This window comes from Sturnus vulgaris, chromosome 1, assembly GCF_052056855.1.
Source record: "Sturnus vulgaris isolate bStuVul1 chromosome 1, bStuVul1.hap1, whole genome shotgun sequence".
NCBI classification, from domain to species: Eukaryota; Metazoa; Chordata; class Aves; order Passeriformes; family Sturnidae; genus Sturnus; species Sturnus vulgaris.
This window is the reverse complement of record NC_142243.1, coordinates 886,643-905,972: the sequence shown is the minus strand read 5'-3', so window position 1 is coordinate 905,972 and position 19,330 is coordinate 886,643. Positions and strand designations below refer to the sequence as shown.

Genomic DNA, 19,330 nt, shown 5'->3' with positions numbered 1-19,330 from the left:
CGCCACCCGCCCGGCGCATGCGCGGTGCCGCGGCTCTTCCCGCCCTGCGCGGCCCCTCAGCGCCGCCCGCCATGTTCGCGGAGCTCAACGAGCTGCTCGGGGCCTCCCCGGAGCGGCCGGACGCGGTGAGAGGGCGCTGAGAGGGCGGGAGGGACGGGCCGCGGCCGCCGGGAGCGGCGGGGAGCGCGGGGAGGGGCACGGGCGGAGGCGGCGGCCGGTCCCAAAGCTGAGCCGCCCTCAGCCCCTCCGCCTCCCGTTCCCGGCTCCCCGCTGCTCCTCACGGCTCTGGCTCCGGCATCGCCGCTGAGAAGTGGCCGAGCTCTGTTCCCGCGGTGTGTCCGTGCTGCCGTGCGGGGAATAAACACAGAACTGGGCCTTAAACCCGCTGCTGGGCACTGCTCCAGGCCAGGGAGCTGTTCTAGAGATACTTGTCTTTTAGGACACTGAATTAATTAATGTAGCTTTCCCAGGGAGGTTTTATGCTGTTGAAGTCATGCTGGAACTAAACACCCTCGCTCTCTGTGAGAGCTGTGCAGGTAAAATGCCAGTCATGGAATCCCAGAGTGGCTGGGGCTGGAAGGAGCCTTAAAGCCCATCCAGTCCCGTCTCCTGCCATGGCAGCGACACCTTCCACTGTCCCAGGCTGCTCCAAGCCCTGTCTGGCCTAGCCTGGCATGCTCCCAGGGATCCAGGGGCAACCACAACTGCTCTGGGAATTCTATTCCAGGGCCTGCCCACTCTCTCAGGGAACAATCCCTTCCTAATATCCCATCCAGCCCTGCCCTCTGGCAGTGGAAGCCATTCCCTGTGTGCTGTCCCTCCATGCCTTGTCCCCAGTCCCTCTCCAGCTCTCCTGGAGCCCCTTCAGGCCCTGCCAGGGGCTCTGAGCTCTCCCTGGATCCTTCTCCTCTCCAGGGGAACATTCCCAGCTCTCCCAGCCTGGCTCCAGAGCAGAGGGGCTCCAGCCTTGGAGCAGCTTGTATGTCATCCATCCATCCCTCCATCCATCCCCCTGTCTTTGCTGATTCTGGGGATTGTCCTGACGCAAGTCCTGACCTTGCCCTTGCCCTTGTTGAACCTCATGAGGTTCCCACTCCTTCAGCTTCTCCAGGTCCCTCTGGACACCCCATCCCTTCCCTCTGGTGTGTGACCACACCACCAGCTCAGTATAATCAGTAATTATTTATAAATTATATGTTGCTGTGTGTTACTCCGGTTTTTTTCTGACAGTTACGAGCTTAGATAATAAAAGCAAGTTTGGGGTGATAATTTATTTTACAAGACTGAGTTTCCCCCTTTGTCTCCACTTTCCCCCCTTGCCCTCCTACCAGCCTGTGATGGGAATAGGGGAGGTTTCTCCTGGATCTGGAAGATAATTCTGAGGTCATTCCTTGTCAGGTTGGCTGGAGTGGGGCAGTGCTGGTCTGATGGGGAACCAATACTGAGGAGAATTTGGGTGGTGCCCTTGAGGCTCAGAGCAGGTCTGGTGGAGGTGTTGGCTGGGGCTTGGTGGTAGTAAAGGATAGTCTGAGTGTGCAAAATCCCTTGTGGTTCCTATGGGTTGTGTTGGGTTTTTAATGCAGGTGGAACACGAAGTGAGAAGTGCTAAGTGGAGTTTGTCAGCCTGTGCTCTAAGGTGTGTTTGGTGGTGCAGCTGTGGGATGGGCAGGAATGCTGTCATCCACGAGTTTGGCTCTGAGGTGAGGAGCTCACCTTGATGTGAACAGGGAATTCCACACAGCAGAACCAAAAGGTTTTGGCCTCAAGATCCTGGGTTTGGACTTGGCAGGCGGAGCAGGAGCCGAGCTGGCGTCCTCCGTGTGAGGAATTCCCTGGATGGAGTTGTCCCTTCCGTCCCACCATGCAGGTTCCCCCTAGTCAGGGTCACACCGGTGTGGCTGCCTGCCCTCCAGGGAGTCTGGCTTAGCGCCCTGCAGTCCTCATGGTATTAAATGTGGTGTAGTCTGATAGTAAATGATGAGTGTGTGTGTGTGCAAGTGTCCCTGAGTGTCCCTGATGGTGTTCTGGGATGCCCAGTCTGTGTAACAGCAGCAGCCCTTTGCAGCCCTCTCCTGCCATCCCGGTCTCCACAGCTCCCCGGCTGCCAGCCGTGTCCCCGGAGCCCTGCTGGCTGCCAGGAGCTGCTGTGGGTGTATCTGCTGTGTCACCCTGGGGTTGTGACACCCGCTGCTGCCCCTCCGAGCCGTTTTGGCAGCTCCTGACAAGTCGCTGCAGCTTGTGCCTCATAGCCTGCAGGTGTTGGGAGTGTGAGGGCAGAGCAGGTTCATGGAGGAGATTTTACAGGAAGGCTTTGCCTTTGGAACAGCAGGATGCCATGTGCCCAGAGTGACAAATGCCCCCGTGCCAGCACAGCCTGGGGGAGCACTCAGCCTGCTCCTCCCAGGGCTCTGCTGGGGAGCAGGGGAGCTGGAGGGGATCAACCCTGAACATCCTGGTTTGTGCTGTTTGAGCACAAATCTCCTGCAGGCTCTCGGAGGACACGTCTTGGGGCGGTGTCCCTGTCACCGCACTGGGCACTGAGGCATTGCCCTTTTTTGGGGGGAAGAGCTCTCGCTCAGGCTGAGGCAGAGCAGCTTCCCTGCCCTGGCCTCTGCTTTGCATTCCCTGCAGTCATGTTCAATATTTGCCGTGCCATTCGCTCCGCTTCAGCCTTTAGGCACCGGGGAGTTTGTTCTGATGGATGGCTTGGGAGTTGCCTGTGCCGAGATGGCTCGTTGCTGCAAAAGGCTTTTTCTGTTCTTGGGAGTAGAAAAACTCCCTTTTGATAAGTTCTTTGTGTTTCCAAGCAGCTGGTCTATGATTTGTATTGATTAAAGAAACATCCTGACTACGATTTTAATGGAAACAAACACCTTGATGAGGCTGGGGCTGATCAGGAGTGTGCACTAATGAACGGAATTAATTTCCTGCCTGATCAAAACAAGGTTTATACCTTGTGCTGAGAGCTCTGCTGCACTACAGAATTTTGATGATGAGCATTTCTACCCCAAAGTGGCCATGTTGGAAGTAAACCTGGAAGGGAGGACGGGGAGCGTTGTTTGGGCACAGGAGGAGCAGCAGCTCTGGCGGTCCTGACATTTTAAACGCACTGACAGTGCTGGCTGTGGCACAGAATGGAGCGAGTGGCTGTTTGTTCCCCTGCCACTTGGAGAAGAAAGATGCCTGTGAGTTGGAGGAGAGGGGCACAGAGCTGGGAGGTGGAGACTGCCCAGAACCCCCGTGATGGTGTCCAGCACCACATGTGGTGGCACCGGGAGCACCGTGCCGCACGTCTCTTGTTTCCAGGGGAGGGGGTGGCACCTGCTGGGCACAGGCATGGGGGTCCCGCTGGGCTCACAGCTGAGCACAAGGGCTTTTAGCTGGTAAACGTGTGAGGACGTGGTTCAGCGGTGAGCTTGGTAATGCTAATGGCAGGGTTAATGGTTGGACTGGGTTAATGGCCGGACTTGGTGAGCCCTGAGGGCTTTTCCAGCCTTAGCAATGCTGTGGTTCAGGTGCCTCCCCGTGGGCTGTGTCGGGAGGAAGTGTTGGCTTCCTTTTGTAAACAGGCAGCTGCAGCTCTGCTTGTCCACTTCTTCCTGTGAGTAGTAGCTGCAGAATTCCTGCAGCTTGAGCCAACATCTTGTCTACCAAGAGCAGTTTGTGCCCTCACCTCACTCTGTTATTTTGCTGCTTCTTTTCCAGGGTAAATTCACGCTGCTGCGAGACACCCGCACAGATGGCAGTTTCCTGGTGCACCACTTCCTCTCCTTCTACCTCAGAGGTGGGTCAGCAGCTGCACTCTGAGGCAGGGACACCTCGGAGCCTCCCTCTGGGGTGCTCCATGAGCAGAGGGCAGTTCTGCAGTGAGGTAACCTCAGATAAACACAAAGCTTTGGGGTTAGCATTCATGGATCCTAGTCCTGACTTGTTCTTGGGACTCCTCTGTATCCTTGGGTACATCCCATAATTCTGAGCCTTGGTTCATCATGGATTGTGGCGATGGTTCTAAGTCACACAGGCTCTGACAGGGAGGTGTTCACTGCAATTCCCTCAATTTTAATGAGGTAACTACACATATCAGGATCAATTAGCAACAGATAAGCTCAGAGTGAGTCAAGAAACAAGCAGAGCTTGGTGAGGTGTCTGATTCCTTTTCTGGGAGCAGTTTCCCCTGTCAGTAACCTCCTGGCCCCTGCAGAGCAGTGCTGGACTCGGGGACTCCTCCTTTCTGCTGGCACAGCCACCAGCCCAGCAACTCTGGTACTGCCAGGCCTGGGCAGGACATGGCATGGAGACATTGTGCCCCCACAACTGCCACTGCCCCACCTGGGGCTCTACCCTGCTTTGGAATGGTTTGTACTTAATGGAACAGAGGGAAACGGGAGGAAATCCCATGGGCACTGTGTTGGTGACAGTGTGAGTGGTTCAGAGAGACCTTCCAGCCACTGCCTGGGCTCTGCTGGTGTCCTGCCCCACAGCAGTGCCCTGGGGGCTGTCCAGAGCTGCCTGTGTGCCTGGGGAAAGCCTTCCATCCTGGTGGCTGGGCAGCCCTGTGGGATGGTCATGTGTCTCCAGCCCAGGACCTGCGTGCAGATATTCCCTGCCTGCAGCACCCCCATGTTGTCCACTTGGTGCCCAAAACCTTTGGGAGATCTCAAGGTTCATCTCAGGCCATTGGCTTCTTCTACTTGAAATCCATGTCCAACAAACACTGATTATGTTCATACCCAAACTGTGTTCCAAAATCACTTTTTATTTAGGTGTCTGACACAATTCCCTGTTCTGTGTGTTTTTCCAGTCAAGGTCACTTGCCCTGTCAGAGCCAAAATGGGAATTTTTGGCATGTTTGTGGTTTCAGTAGTTCATTGTCATGGCCAGCCCTTGGCCCCCTTACTGTAACACCAGCAAACAGGGCTAGAAGGTTCCAGGCTGGCCTGGCACGAGGCAGAAAAGAGGCCTTACACTTCATAAAGTCATATTTTTCCATCTTTCCCTCTCTTTTTAAACTAACATTTCCCCTAATGCAGATATCCTCCAGAAGGGTGAAAATTGAAAGCAAACTGTGTAGACCTGCATCACTTCAAGGTCCTTCCAGACAGATCTGTGGCCTGTCTGCTGTGATTTATGAGCTTTGATAATGCCAGCTGCAGAGTGGAACTGCTAATGTGTGCTTTTGTCCCTCCCCAGCTGGCTGCAAGGTTTGCTTTGTGGCCCTGCTCCAGTCCTTCAGCCACTACAGCATCGTGGCACAGAAGCTGGTGAGTCTCTTGGCATAGGTTCATTATTACAGGTCCAGGTGCTTTCTGTTGGGGGAGCAGGAATGGGAATGGGGAACAGGAATTAATGTGGGAGCAAATGTTTCCAGGTCTTGGTGGGGACAGTCAGCATTGGTGCTGCTGTGATGGGGGATAAAGAGCTTTGCCAAGAGCTGCTTGCTTTGTGCTTAGAAATGTTTTCTGGGGATCAGCGTTCCCCAGACAGGCCCACACTGGTAGATGGAGGTTCCTTAATCCCCTGGAGAGGAAAATGCTGTGGTGGCAGTGTTCCCAGGACCCCTGCACACCTGCAGGAGCTCCTGAGGTGACTTTGTTCCCTGTCCTCTGGTTCCTGTTGGCATGGAGGACTGAGTCACAAGGACACCTGTGTGCCTCTGGGCTGAGGCATCCCTTGGAGCTTTGTGAGGAGCCCCAGGTAAATTCCTGGGGATTTCCTTTCTGTGGTGAGCCGGGCAAGGATTATGTGTACTCTGAAATGAGGGAACAGAGACAAAGCAGGCACGGTAATTCTGCATGTCAGCAAATTGTGTGAGCTCCAAACTGCTTCCCTCAGCTCTTTGTACAACACTGCAAGGTGAAATGCTCCAGGTGGGAAGTCCAGGTGACCTTCCAGGGCTGAAGGGATGAGGGCTTGCACTGCACTGGTCCTCCCTGCTCTGGTTCTGCTGTGAATCCCTGCTGCTCATAAAGGCTCCCAGGTGTTGAGGAACCAGCTGCTGTATTCCCCACTGTAACACGGTGCTGCTAAACAACTGTATTGTATTTACTGCTCAGATTTTACCTTTTGGAAGGGGATGAGCGGCCCAGGGTACAGGCAGTGTGGGCTGAGCAGACACGGTGCTCTCCCACGGAGCTGTAACTCGCAGGTGGATCCTCAAGGTGTGATTCCCCTGCAGACAGGATCCCCCCGAGCACGGAGCTGCCCTGGCCTTTGCGGTGCAGACAGGAGGAAATGGTGGAGGGAGCTCGCTGAGTGGGGCACAGCAGGCGGTGTGGGGAGGAAATGCCGCTGGTTAAATACGGGCTCATTGCCTGCTCCTGGAGCCAGTGTGTTCCCTCACGCAGAGATCTCCCTGCACACTTAACGGGAGCTGCTGAGGAGGGAGAGAACAGGAGCATGAGCTGCAGGCACGTGCGATGCAAATGGAGGCGATTTGCTGTCTGATACTCGAACAAAAGGTGGCTGCCACAAAGGAGGCGATAAGCACAGCTCCCAAACGCCTGAGCTGCTTTCAGCTCTGAGTCACTCCTGCCATGCAACTTCATAGGTGCCCCTGGGGTCGTTGCTGTGAATTCCTCCCAAGCTCTGAGGAGCTGGAGGTCGCACCATCGGTTATTTATATCCGAGTTCCCATCACATCTTCTGTTTGCTTTAATCCTTCTTTGCACAGATGAACACGTCAGGCTCAGAAAAGGTGGTTCCTGGCAGGGTACTTTCACTCTTAAATTTGCTTAAGAACTTGCTGCTGTAGATCTTTACTGGAGAGCAGTAATGGTGTGGCCACAGGCCCAGGGCAGTGCCCATCCCCTGTGCTGCCACTGCTGAGGCACCTCCAGTCCTGGGGGCAGTTTTCTGGTCCCCAGGTACAGGACAGAACGTGTCCAGGGAAGGGAAGGGAGATAGGAAGGGTCTGGAGCCCCAGGAGAGGCTGAGGGAGCTGGGAAGGGGCTCAGCCTGGAGAAAAGGAGGCTCAGGGGGGCCCCTGTGGCTCTGCACAACTCCCTGACAGGAGGGGACAGTGCGGGGGTCGGTCTCTGCCACCAGGGAACAGGGACAGGAGGAGAGGGAACGGCCTCAGGATGGGCCAGCAGAGGCTCAGGGTGGATATTGGGAAAATTCCTTTCTGGAAAGGGCTGCCCAGCCCTGGCACAGCTGCCCAGGGCAGGGGTGGGTGCCCATTGGTGAAGGGATTTAACATTCATGTGGATGTGGCACTTGGGGACACGGTCAGGGGTGGCCTTGGCATTGCTGAGGGAATGGCTGGACTGGAGGCACTCAGAGGAATTTTCCAGCCTCAGTGATTCTGTGACTGTGATGATGCCATTAGCAAAGCCAGCATGTGGAAGAGCTTCAGAGCTGAGCAATGCCCCAGTTCCTGCTGGGAGCAGGGTGGTCCCAGGCCCAGGAGGAGGCTCCTGGAGCCAGGGTGGATTGCACAGGGACACAGTAGCACTGGTGTGTGGTGATAAAATGAATATTTATACACAGCTGAAGTGATGCTTCCAGGGACTTGTTGCTTCCCCAGTGTGCCAGGTATTACAAGTCCCAAAACACTTCCTTATGTTTTAGCTAAATGCAGGGATGTATCTTTACATGCAGGAAAAAACTTCCCTGGCTTTTTGTGCCTGTGTCCTCTTTCCCTGAGGACTCACACTTCATCTTAAGGCCCCATCGATGTTATTGGCCCTGACCTTGCAGAGAACATGCAGGGCTATATCAGGACAAACAGCACCAGGGCACCGTGCCAGGTTGGTGTTCCCACCCTCACTTGTACAAAGTTTGTTTTGTTTTACAGGGAAACCAGATTTGTCCCCGTTTGATGCCTGTCTCCTGTTCCCTGCTCTGAGCTCACAGCCTGGCCTGATCCCTGCTGGCCCCGCTTTGTCCCCCAGCTGTGTTTGCTGATGGAGCTCATTCCCCCTGCTTTGCACACTCCATTCCTTCTTGTGTCCCTCAGATATTTTGCTTTCGTGTCTGGAATGGCGGCAGCTCTGCTCTGAGGGGCTGTCACTGCTGGCAGGCCGGGGGGCACCAGGCTCAGGCAGCTCCCCGGAGGGAGGGACAGGAGCAGCTGAGCTGCTGCTGCAGGAGCATTCCTGGGCTGGGTCGATGGCTGTGCCGGAGATAATGTCCCTGTGCTCCAGGGGATGTGGCACAGAGTGAAAGCTCTCAGGCTGTTTGGGTGCTGGGCTCTGCTGTGGGGACGTCAGTCCTGTCTGTGCACTCAGCAAGGTGCCTCTGGCCATTCTGAGCACTTCTCCCACTTTCCCAAGCTGTCTGATGCTTCTGTGCTGTTTGCAGAGGTCACACAGGGTGGGCTGCTGGCAGGGACACCGGCAGAGGTTTGCTGTGGCACCTGGGTGAGTTCAGGTCTCTCTGGGACCTGTCCTCCTGCTGGAAAATGAGGCTCCATGTCATGGCCCTGAGGGGGATGGATTCATGGTGTGACACCCTGTCCCTGGCTGCTGTGGCCCTCATCTGTCAGCCAGGCAGGCCCTGCTGTCACAGCACTGAGTTCCCTTCTGAAGAGGGGACGCTTTCCTTGCAGATCTGAGGTACAGAGAGTTTGTGTGTGCAGGAAGAAATGGCTGAAGCAAAGGTAAAATCCGTTGCTGAATTTCTGATATTAATAGTGAATTTCATCACAGCATTTCAGCAGGTTCCCAGTCCTATGGATTGCAGAAATCCCTGGGGGAATGAGGTTTGTGAGGCTGCTGTGCAGCCCAGCCCTTCTTTATGGCATGGCAGGTATTTATTTGTTGGCTATTCCCTGCTCCTCACCTGCCAGATAAAGGTGGTTCTGTCCTTGGCTGGGAAGATTTCCATTGTGTGTGCTCGGAATTGCCCAATAATGCTGCTATTTCTGAAGCTGTTACTGAGGGGCAGTGCCCAAAAAAAGCTATTGCTTTGTAGGGGAGATTGAAAAGGGAATGAGCATTCAGGTATACATCCCTTCCCAGCTGAGTAGAAGGAAAATGGAGAAAGCATTCTTCTCAGGTTGCAGGATTCACAGGGCTGGGAGAAGAGGCAGCTTTCATTTAAAGCAGGTGGCAGTTCAGTCAGGCCTCAGATTATTCTTAATATCCATGTTACAAAGTGATAGTGCTGCAGAATTGAGCCTGGGAAGGTAATCGTGGAATGGTTTGGGTTGGAAGACACCTGAAAAGGTCACCTGGTCCAATCCTTCAGGAAATAATTGTACTGCACACGATCATGGAACCCCTGAGGCTGGAAAAGCCCTCAAGGATCACTGTGTCCCCCTGTCCCCCGGCACTGCCAAGGCCACCACTAACCCAAGTGCCACATCCACAAGGCTTTTAAATCCCCCCAGGGATGGTGACTCCTGCACTGCCCTGGGCAGCCCCTTCCAGTGTCTGACCACTCTTTTTGAGCATAAACTGGAGAGTGAGAAGGTCCCCTCTGAGCCTCTCTTGTCCAGGCTGAGCCCCCCGGCTCCTTCAGCCCTTGGCAGGGCTTGGAGCAGCCTGGTCCAGTGGACATCCCTCCAACCCAAACCTTTCTGGCATTCTGTGATCTCCAGCTGGAGTCTGCTCCATGTCTGCAGCAGCTGTGGGATGTCTCTGTTGGAGCTGGACATTCCTACATGTGGCTCTCATTGGCCTCGCCACCAGGCAGGGCTGTGAGCCAGCTGAGTTTGGGTCACAGCCCCAGGCACTGTCGGGGTCCTTCCTCCTCCTGCAAGTGCACTCAGGGCTGCTTCCCATGGGACCCTGGCTGCTGTCTCCAGGTGTTGTGGGAGCCCTGGCTGCTGTCTCAGGTGTTGTGGGAGCCCTGGCTGCTGTCCCCAGGTGTTGTGGGAGCCCTGGCTGCTGTCTCAGGTGTTGTGGGAGCCCTGGCTGCTGTCCCCAGGTGTTGTGGGAGCCCTGGCTGCTGTCCCCAGGTGTTGTGCAAGTGTGGGATGCCCAGCCCACGGTGCTCTCTGGATCAGGGATCAGCTCAGCTGCGTGGGCTGTGCCAGGAGCCCTCATTGCCACAGCCTGATCTGGAGATAGTGAAAACAAAAGCTTTCACCTCCCAGGGAGGGAGGTGAAGGAATTGCTCACAGCAGGCCCTTGGAGAAGCCATTCTCTCCCTGCCTCTGCACACCAGGCTGGCTTCCCAGCAGGAATTCCAGGATGTTTGAGCCCCATGATCACAGTGTGGTTTTGTTATCTCCTGGCAAAGTACAGAAGAGTGAATGTGCCACCAGTGACTGTAGCAGAAGTGCCCATTTCATCCCTGAAGCACTGACTTTATCTGCACGTTTAGATAAGATTTGATTCAAACAAGCATGAAAATTTGGCTGTTGACCTATGTGGTTCTGTGTTCACCATTTTCCATAAGTGTTCACTCTCTAATCTTTTCTTCTCTTGAGGGAGTCAATCTGGCAGCTGCCAAGGAGCAGGGACAGCTTGTCTTCCTGGAGGGCCTCAAGTCCTGCCTTGATCTCCTGTTTGGGGAGGAGGAGCAGCCTGGACAGCCCAGTCCTCTGCAATTCCTGAGGTGAGCCTGAGCGTGGAGTGTTCCCCCTGCACAACTGCTGCCACCAAGAGCACCACCCAAGGTCCAGGACTGGCTCCTGCTGCCCTTGGAGCTCCCCTCCAAGGCCCAAGGACTCAGCTGAAGTGAAGGGAAACACCAGCATTGTGCACATCCCCCTAAGTGTCCTGGCCTGTCCCTCACTGTGCTCATGGAGGAATCCTGTCCCCCCTTCCCAGAATTTTAGGGGAGCTTCCACCCCCGTCCTCATTGCCAAGCATGTCACAAGTCTAGAAAAACATGTATTTCAGTGCTCCACAGGTTTGGAGCCAGCCAAGTGGTTTTATTCCCTTCTTTCATTATTTTGAGTTTTATCCAAGAGAACAGTGCTGCTTTATCCATGCTGGATTCTGGGTTTATTCTCACATCATTTTCTCCATGTCACCTGGGAAGCTCAGCAAAGGACAAACCCTTCCCCAGCAGCGTCCCAGGCCAGGCTGGACAGGGCTTGGAGCAACCTGGCATGGTGGGAGGTGTCCCTGCCCGTGGCAGAGAGGTGGCACTGGATGGGCTTTGAGTTTCCTTCCCATCCAAACCATTTTGGGATCCAAACCATTTTGGTTTTAGCAAAGATAATCCTGGTGTCACTTCTGTTCTGACTGGGACTTCTTCAGGTGTTTCCTCCTTACAAAGAGGAGTATTTTTCCTCATTTCTTCATTCCCAGCCAAACCACTCCACAATCCGTGGAGCTGGGCAGGAGGTGTAAAGGAGCAGGGGCTGAGGGGCAGCGAGGAGGTGACTGTCACAGCAGTGGGGACAGGCTGGTGATCCCCCCTCGGGGTCAGTGGGTGGGCAGGGGGACACGGTGGCCAGCCCCCCTGACTCCTGGTTCATGTCTTGCAGCGGGAGCAGCCGTGACCTGCGGGCCCTGTTTGACTTTGTGCAGGTGTCCCTGACTCCCTGTGCCCGTGATTCCTGGAAGGGCCCCGTGCTGCTGGTGGATGACCTCAGTGTCCTGCTCAGCCTGGGAGCTGCACCTGTGGCTGTGCTGGACTTCATCCACTACTGCCGTGTGTCCGTGTGCTGCCAGCTGCAGGTACTGCTCCCCTGTGCACACAGCCTCCAGAGCAAAGCCTGGCTTGCTTTTCTTACCTCACCATGATGAGGTTTTTGAAAGGCTGTGACTGTCCAAGGAGTTCAGATCACTGCTTTGGGGCCACTCTTGGGAGTTGTGTGGTACCTGTGCAGGCTCCTGTCCAGCCGGGTTCCTGTGAGATGCTGCCCAGAGAAGGGTTCTGTGTATCTCTGGTGTATGAACAGGGATTCGAGGTGTCAAACAGTTTTTTTTGGAGCTCCTGGCTCTCCAGAGATCCTGACTCACACCCCTGTGTGGGAGGGAAGGGGTGGAAATGAGTCACGTGAGTCTCACAGGGGACAGAATTAAAGACCTCTTGGGGGGCACCTGGTTCATGCTGCCACCACCCTCCACTATGGCTTCTTCAGCTGGTCTCCAAGATGATTTACAGAGCTCTCCCAGCCATGTGGGGACTCCTGAGAACGTCACAGCCACAAGTGCTCACAGTCACATCCCAACTCTGCCATCACAGGCAGTGTCCCCTCCCTGGGCACTTCCCTGCAGGAGTGAGGAATGAGCCAGTGGTGTCACCCTGCACTTCACACGGCACGGGCTGTTGGGCTGTACGTGCTGCCAGGGGATGAGCTGCTTGCAGAGAATATTTACCTCCAAAGAGCTAAAAAAGATGATAAACCACGCTCACACTTTGCTATTTCTGTCTGAGGTGTTCTGAAGCTTTAAAGTACATTTTAATTGATTGAGAATTCGTGTTATTTTAAGTCACTGGTGACTTGCATGGGCTGAGGCAGAGTCTCTTGAGGTGGATGTTAATAGAGTCGGTGTGTGGGGGAAGTGTTTGCTCGCTGTCAGAGCTGTGAGGGTGTGAGAGTTGCTGCAGCCCTTTGGCCACCTCTTTATTTACCTGCTGTGGATTCAGTCAGTGCCATCTGCCCAGCCTGACAGACTGGTTCAGCCACTGTCTCCTTACAGAGGTATTTTTAGACTGCACATTACATACGTGTGTGTGTACACAATGTGCAGTGAGCTCTGCAGTGTTCGTGTGTCACAAAATGGCCTGTGGTGGAAGGGACCATAAAGGTCACATATGGGCAGGGACACCTCTGCTTTGGGCCCCAGAGCTGGGGGCAGCTCTGCAGGGGGGGTCTCACCTGAGTGGGGCAGAGAGGCAGAATTCCCCCCTCCCCTGCTGCCCACCCTGGGGATCAGCCAGGGTATGGGGGCTTTCTGGCTGAGGCATGTCCAGCCTCTCCATTAGCAGCTGCTGGTTATTTTCCCAGTGGAATTCAGACCAAGCTGGGGCTTAGATGGGCTCTTCGTGAAAGCTCCTGTTGCCACCCCCCGTGCCAGGAGCTCGTTCCTCCCTGCTGCTCCCGTTCCAGGGGAACGTCGTGGTGCTGGTTCACAGCAGCGAGGATTCGGAAGATGAGGAGAATGAGCTGGTTGTGAACTCCCTGTGTCATCACAGCGACCTCATCCTGTGGGCAGAGGGGCTGGCCACCGGCTTCTGCAAGGATGTTCATGGGCAGGTGAGGCACAGCAGAGCACCGACAGGTGGCACATGTCCCTGTCACCTGCAGCACTGCAGGCCCCGGGGCTGTGGTGTGTTAAGGCGTAATCCCCTGGGCACCAGGACCTGCTGGAGCAGCCGGCTGTCACTGCTTCTGCAGGGCTGTTCAGAGACATCCTGCCACCTGGGCCTCCACACCTCGCACAGCAGCTGCAGTGCAGGCTTCTCCCACCCCAGGGTGAAGGAAAGCTTTCCTGGGAGGTTTCCCCAATGGTGGATCTGAGCCTGGCCCGTGGTGATCTCTGCAGGGCTGGGAGGGTGCTGACACTTGTGTGATTCCTCATCAGGGACTGCCACCAAAGGCACGGGGACAGGCAGCTGCTGATGGGTTATTTATCAATGTCCCCCCTTCCCTGCAGGCCAGCCAGGGGCAGGGGGACAAGGATGCTCTGGGCAGCCATAGGGCCAATGTTGCTGTTCCTTTCCCTTTGCAGATAAAGATAATCAAGAGATTGTCCTTGCGGCAGGCGGCGGAGCAGGACCTGGTCCAGATCTACCAGTACAAGATCCAGGACAGGAACGTCACCTTTTTCGCACGGGGGCTGTCGGCTGCAGTCCTGTGACACTGTGACACTGGCTGGGACTGTCAGTCCTGTGACACTGTGCCACTGTCTGGGAATGGCAGTCCTGTGACACTGTGCCACTGCCTGGGAATGGCAGTCCCTGCCTCTGCAAAAGCACCAGGAGCAGCACAGCAGACTGACCCGGGAGGGAAGCTCAGACGCTCCTGGAAGCGGTGCCAACGTGGGATCAGCCTGCCTGGAGCCTGCTGCATCCCTTTGTCCTCCCACCCCGTTCCCAACACACTCAGGCCAAGAAAGGGAGCAAGAACCTGCAAGAATGGCCCTTAGAGCATGTGAATACAGGCAGGGGGTGGCCCGCGGGCTGGGCGTGCCTTGCCTCACCTTTTCCGGTGTGTTGGGCACAGCATGGCAGTGCCAGGCACGGCACGCAGGGAGCACCCCCTCCCTCCTTCCCTCCCTCCCTGCTGCTGGCACCGGAGCAGATGACACACAGCGGGTGGAGCAGGGCTGGTGTGGGAGCCTGGTGCAATCCTCTCTGGCTGGCAGAGGTGTGCCCAGCTCCCAGCTTCCATGCAGTTGGTAAATCCACAGCTCTGTGTATGGAGCCTCTAATGACTGAGCACTGCCGTGGTTCTTCCCCTGCAGTTTCCCAGGCTCATCCTGGGCTTGTGGCTGGATAAACGCCTCTGTGAGCCTGTCCCAGCCACTGCTTCCTCATCCCAGACCATGGCTAGCAGTTGCACGACCTGCCTGTGCTGAAGCAGTTTTTTAAAAATAATAATCTGTAATTTTAGTGAGATAAGAGTACAGTGGTTAAGTAACCATGGATCTCTAGGTGGGAACTGCTCCCCACCTGCTCCTTGGCAGGGAGCAGGAATGGGCATCTCCCAAGCCTGGATGAGGAGAGGGCCTTCCCCATGGCCACAAGGGTAGTCCGGGGAGCAGAGCTCAGGCCTGGAGGTGTCCTGGTAGATGCTCCTGCTGGGATTATCCCATTTATCCTGAGAGATAAAAATATCCCATGTGAGAGTTCAGAGCAACCTGCCAGGTCCTTGCAGCTCCAGAGCTGGGATAGCAGCTCTGGCAGTGGGACACATTCCTGATTTTCTGTGTAGTCTCAGTGACCCATGCCATGCTGGTTTGGGAATGTGCCCTTTTCCTTAATTTTTGGGAGCCCGGGCATGCTCAGGGCTGTGGCTGCTGATCAGTGGCAGCCCAGGGGAGCCAGGCAGGCTCCAGGGATTGTGGCAAGGCCACAGGAGGGAGGGGAGTCAGGCCCTGTCTGTGCTGTAGGACCACTCGTCCCTGGGGTCTCCGTGCTCTCTGTGGAAGTGGCAGTGCCCAGTGCCACTGCTGCTGTCCCAGTGTGGTGGCAGTGCCCAGCTCCATGCACTGTCACAATCGCCCAAGGGAGGATGGGAGGACCAGCAGCTGCTGGCACAGAATGGTGTATAATGGAGTAATATCTGTATGATTATCCTTGGAGACATCCCAAAGCCCGGCTCCCAGGCTCTGCCTCTCCCTTTAGAATCCAGCACGGTCATTGTGTGACATCACTATGTGCCATCAGCACTGTGTGACATCACTGCTGGCTTTTGCCTGGTTCTTTCTGCCCTTCGCCAGTGCCTGTATCCAAGAAAAGGGCTAAGGAGCCTGAGTCTGATCCCCGTGTCTCCGTGCAGGGAATGTTCCCTGGGATCAGAGCCCTTCAGAATGAGCCACTGCCTGCACTGTACAGCGCTGTGAGCTCGGACAGGGACAGGAAACCCGTGGGGGCTGCAGAGTCACAGCGAGGACCAAACCCAGGCCAATGTCCAGCAGTGGCCTTGGCCACCAGGACACGCTGGGGCAGCTGTGCTGGGCCAAGGCCCCGCTCTGGGGCTGACGCTGCGAGAGGGCAGCCGGAGAGTGGATGGCAGGAATGGTGCCATCGGTGGCAGGACAGGATGGCCTTGCCCGGGGTCAGCCGCCAGCTGCGTGCTCAGGGCCGTGCCTCGGGCAGTGTTTGTGTGCCAGCCGGAGCTTCGACGCTGACAAACTGGGTGGGACTTGGCCTGAGGGCTCAGCTCTCCATTCCCTGGTGTGGAGGGAGCTGCACGCGGGGGAGGTCCCAGCGAGGCTGGGGCTGGTGGGACAGCGGGGCAGGGCCCTGGGAGAAGGGGATGTGTTCTATTTGGAAAAACTGCAGCTGCAGGGACTGCAGCGTCAGAATGTGACAGCTGCAAGGGCCCTGGACAGGCTGTTGTGGGGTTGCTCAGCCCCTGGAGATGAAGGAGCAGGGAATATGTTTTGCAGCATCCCACCCCATGCCAGCGTCGTACTGGCAGTAGAACGGGGGCACTGCTGGTGGAAAGATTCCTTGGCCTGTGGGTACTGCTTGTCCCTTCCCATGGCGTGTGCCCGGTGCTCCCAGTGCCTGACCCACTTCTGTTCCTGGGAATCAGAGTCACCTCTGTCCCCTGCACCGAGCCGGGGCTCTCGGTGCAAGGTCCTCTCTCCTGATGTGCTCTGCCCCGGGACGCTCTAGGGCTCCTCCCGTCCCTTCTACGATACTCGGGACTCCCAGCGCCTGACCCGCACATTCCCGCCGTGCCCAGGTGCATGGGCCGGCTCCGCTCTCCCCCAGAACCGCAGCGCGGCTCGGTCCGCTCCAGGCCCGTTCCCGGTGCTGCCGCAGCCGCCCTTCCCCGCTCCACGTGCTCCCGCCGCCTCCCCGCCGCTTCCGGGGGCGGGGCCTGTGGAGCCAAGGGGTGGGGTCTGAGCGGAACAGGGCGTGGTTATGCAAATAAAGCAGTTATTCTAACGCGCCGCTCGCGCCGCGTGGGCGTGGCCACGCAAATGAGTCCCCATAGTGGGGCCTGACCGCTCTTGGGGGCGTGGTCAGAGGGGGCGTGGGCGTGGCCACGCTGACGGCGGGGGGCGTGGCCGGCGTGCGGCGCTGCGCGCGCGCGGTCGGGGCCCGGCGGCGGTGGCGGCAGCGGGGGGAGGGCGGGAGGGGGTGGGAGAAACCGGGCCGGGAACGGGCGGAAGAGCTCCGGATTAACGCGGGCTTAGAGCTAATAAACCCCACAACATCCTGCATCCAAAAAAAAAAAAAAAAAAGAAAAAGGGCCGGAAAAAAACCCCCCAACGACGGAGCACGAGAGCCGCGGCCGCTGGGAGGTCAAAGGGCGGAGGTGAGGAAGGAGCCGCTTCCCGGTGAGGTGAGAAGGGGCCCGGGCAGGCGGGGGCAGCGCGATCGGGTGTGGGAAGAAGCCCTGAGCAGCCTTTCCCTGCCTCAGTTTCCCCGCAGGGCCCCTCACGGAGGGGTCCGGGCGCGCCTTCCCCTCACGCAGCCGCCTCCCGCCCCCACATCCCCCTGTCTGCTTTTGGGGAGGATTCCTAAGGAATACGTGAAGGGAATGACGGGAATGTGGAGTATTTGATTCCGTGGGGTTTGTTGGTGCCCTAAAGATTCTCTGCCGCGGTTCTCTGGGGACTTGGCTCAGTGCTGTGTCTGCCTCGGGATAATCACCTGTCTTTGGGATCCGGGATCGATATTCAGAAATCGACAGAGAGATGGAGAAAGTTTTGGGGCGCCAAAGGTGTAAAGTGAAGAGGGAGAGAGGAGGGAAGGGGTTGATCACCTCTGCTGCGGGATCAGGAGAAGATGTTTTATGGGAAAGGCTTAAAAAGATGGAATATGTGAAGGGAGCGATGGGACAGGGGAATGAACACCCCAGGAAATTTGGTACAGGGTCACTTCAGAGCCAGGGTTTGCTGCTCCGGCTCTCTGCGGACCTGGCTCTGTGCTCTCAGCAGTTATCTTGCCCCCTGAATCACGCTGGACTTTGGGATTTTGTCAAAATTCAGGGGTCGACTTCCTCGTGTGAGTCACAATGAACATCCTTGCTTTCTCTTTAGTAAAAAGAGCAAGGAGCTTTTGGAATGCTGAGGCAGTTCTGGGGCTGTGTTTGGGAGAATCCCGAGGAAAGGACTCCGGAAAGATTTTGGCCCTAGTGCCAGAATTTCCTGAATGCAGCATCCACGTGTTTTTCCGGGTTGTTGAAAGGCAAACCAAGTTTCTTTTCATTCAAGGGGCAGAGATGAGGCGTGAGCTCCCTCTCTGTGAAACCAGAGCTGTGAGGGCAGGACTAGGGTGGTAAATTTGGGATTACACGAGCTGTTGTGTAATGCAGAAAGGAGATTAGCTGGCCGGGATTGGGAAGGGAGGAAAACACCCCGGGATGTTCCCTGAACGTGTGACACAGCTCCGTGTTTCCAGGTACAACTTGGCATGGTTTATTTTTCCAATCATGATTTAAATATAACATCCCAAAAGAGCTAAGAACAATCAGGGTTTGTCTCAGGAGCGTTAAAATAGTATTTTAAGTGTCAGAATCCTATGATGAATGAATTATGCTCTCACTGAGTTACTCAACACTATTTTCAGTCAGGGTTGCTGGGCCTGTCTGGCGTGAGAGTTTGGATCATTATGTACCAAAAATGCTTTTTTTTTTTTTCCCCCCTCTCTGATGAGAATTTAAAAAGTAGAGCAGGTACAGCTCGAGGAACAAAAATAGCATTACCTGCCTGTAGTGGAGTGTAGTAGCTGAGGAGCAGCAGATCCTGAGTCCTGGGAATCCTTTCCAGGCCAGGCACCTTCTTCCTCTTCCAAAAGAGTTTTTGTAGGGAGCTGTGGCTGGAGGTGGGGACACAGTGCCCTGGGCTGTGGAAGCTGCTCTCCAGGCACTCCTTGGCTCCCGTATCTGTGATTATAATTCCTTTGAATCCCTTTCTCCCCCCTGTGCAGTGCATTAAAGGGTGAGAAGGAGCACTGAGCAGTTCCGTGGTGGTGCAGCTGCTGTTTCTGTGTCTGGGAGTGTTACTGCTCCCATCCAAGGTCCCCAGAACAGGGAATTGAGGGAATCTTTGTGCTCATATCCTCAGGTGAAAACCCAGCCCCAATGGCTCAGGGCAGCCGTGGTCTTTTGGCATAACTGGGAAAAAGTAAAGTTCTCCTCCCAGGAAAAGAGTGATTTCAGCTGGAGTGAGAGCGTGGTGGACAGTGGGGAGGGGAGCAGGACTGCACTTCTTAAATCTGAATTAATCTTGTATGGAGCATTGTGATAAAGGAATAATAGTTGGTTTGTTTACAAAAGACAATGTCCGAGTCAGACTTCGGGACTTGCTGCCTCACAGAGGAATTTGGGGATCGTTTCTCCATCTGGAATGAAGAGTGCAGTGATTTCCTGGGCCTGGCTTCTTAACTGATGATTGGAAAGGAAAATGTGTGGTTCTGTGAGAGCCCTGGCAGTTGGTGTGTCCAGCCCTGTTCCTGCTGTGACCCAGAAGCTGTGGAAAACCAGTGCCAGGCAGGTGCATCCCCTGACATACAGGTGCTGTGTCCCTCTGGGGCTCTCAGGGCCCTTCACAAGCCCCAAAGATCCGGGAGTGCAGAGCTCTGAGCCATGGGAAATCAAAATCCTGATCAAAGTTTTCAGGGTTATTTCTGAGGGAGCCATGCAGGGAAATGCGTGCTGAGGGTTATGTCTCAGTTGTTACTTTTGATTTCATGGATAAATGGTCAGAATTTGTGTCTTGTGTCCTTTTTGTCTTCCCTCACGTCCTGCCTGTGAGGGGATCCCTGGAAATGGCATGACTGACAGGCAGAGCCAGAATTG

At 55.8% G+C, this 19,330-nt stretch overlaps 2 protein-coding genes across 4 annotated transcripts in view; both read left to right on the top strand.

The window, feature by feature from the left end:
• Positions 1-20: 20 nt before the first annotated feature.
• On the top strand, positions 21-14,464 carry ELP6 (elongator acetyltransferase complex subunit 6). Of its 2 annotated transcripts, XM_088175570.1 has the most exons (8): positions 21-125; positions 3,706-3,784; positions 5,191-5,261; positions 10,376-10,503; positions 11,384-11,576; positions 12,956-13,102; positions 13,578-13,755; positions 13,791-14,464. In XM_088175570.1, the coding sequence occupies exons 1-7, from the start codon at positions 72-74 to the stop codon at positions 13,704-13,706; spliced, it is 801 nt and encodes a 266-aa protein (XP_088031696.1). In that variant the 5' UTR covers positions 21-71; the 3' UTR covers positions 13,707-13,755; positions 13,791-14,464. The 2 variants fall into 2 exon arrangements, with proteins under 2 accessions (XP_088031696.1, XP_088031649.1); XM_088175523.1 differs by having other exon boundaries at positions 13,578-14,464.
• A 2,199-nt stretch (positions 14,465-16,663) lies between these two features.
• The window catches only part of SCAP (SREBF chaperone), a 41,349-nt gene continuing 38,682 nt past the window's right edge, over positions 16,664-19,330 (top strand). The window contains exon 1 of one of the 2 annotated variants that reach the window (XM_088173114.1): positions 16,664-16,843. The gene's annotated coding sequence lies outside the window, so the exon portion shown is untranslated. Of the gene's footprint in view, positions 16,871-19,330 lie in introns of both variants that reach the window. The other variant, XM_088173067.1, reaches the window with a different exon arrangement.

Bases quoted from the DNA above. Each gene is read 5' to 3' on its own strand.
- ELP6 (XM_088175570.1), top strand. From the start codon at position 72: ATGTTCGCGGAGCTCAACGAGCTGCTCGGGGCCTCCCCGGAGCGGCCG. The intron at 3,785-5,190 runs GTGGGTCAGCAG...GTCCCTCCCCAG, and splicing joins CCTCTCCTTCTACCTCAGAG to CTGGCTGCAAGGTTTGCTTT. The intron at 13,103-13,577 runs GTGAGGCACAGC...TTCCCTTTGCAG, and splicing joins GCAAGGATGTTCATGGGCAG to ATAAAGATAATCAAGAGATT.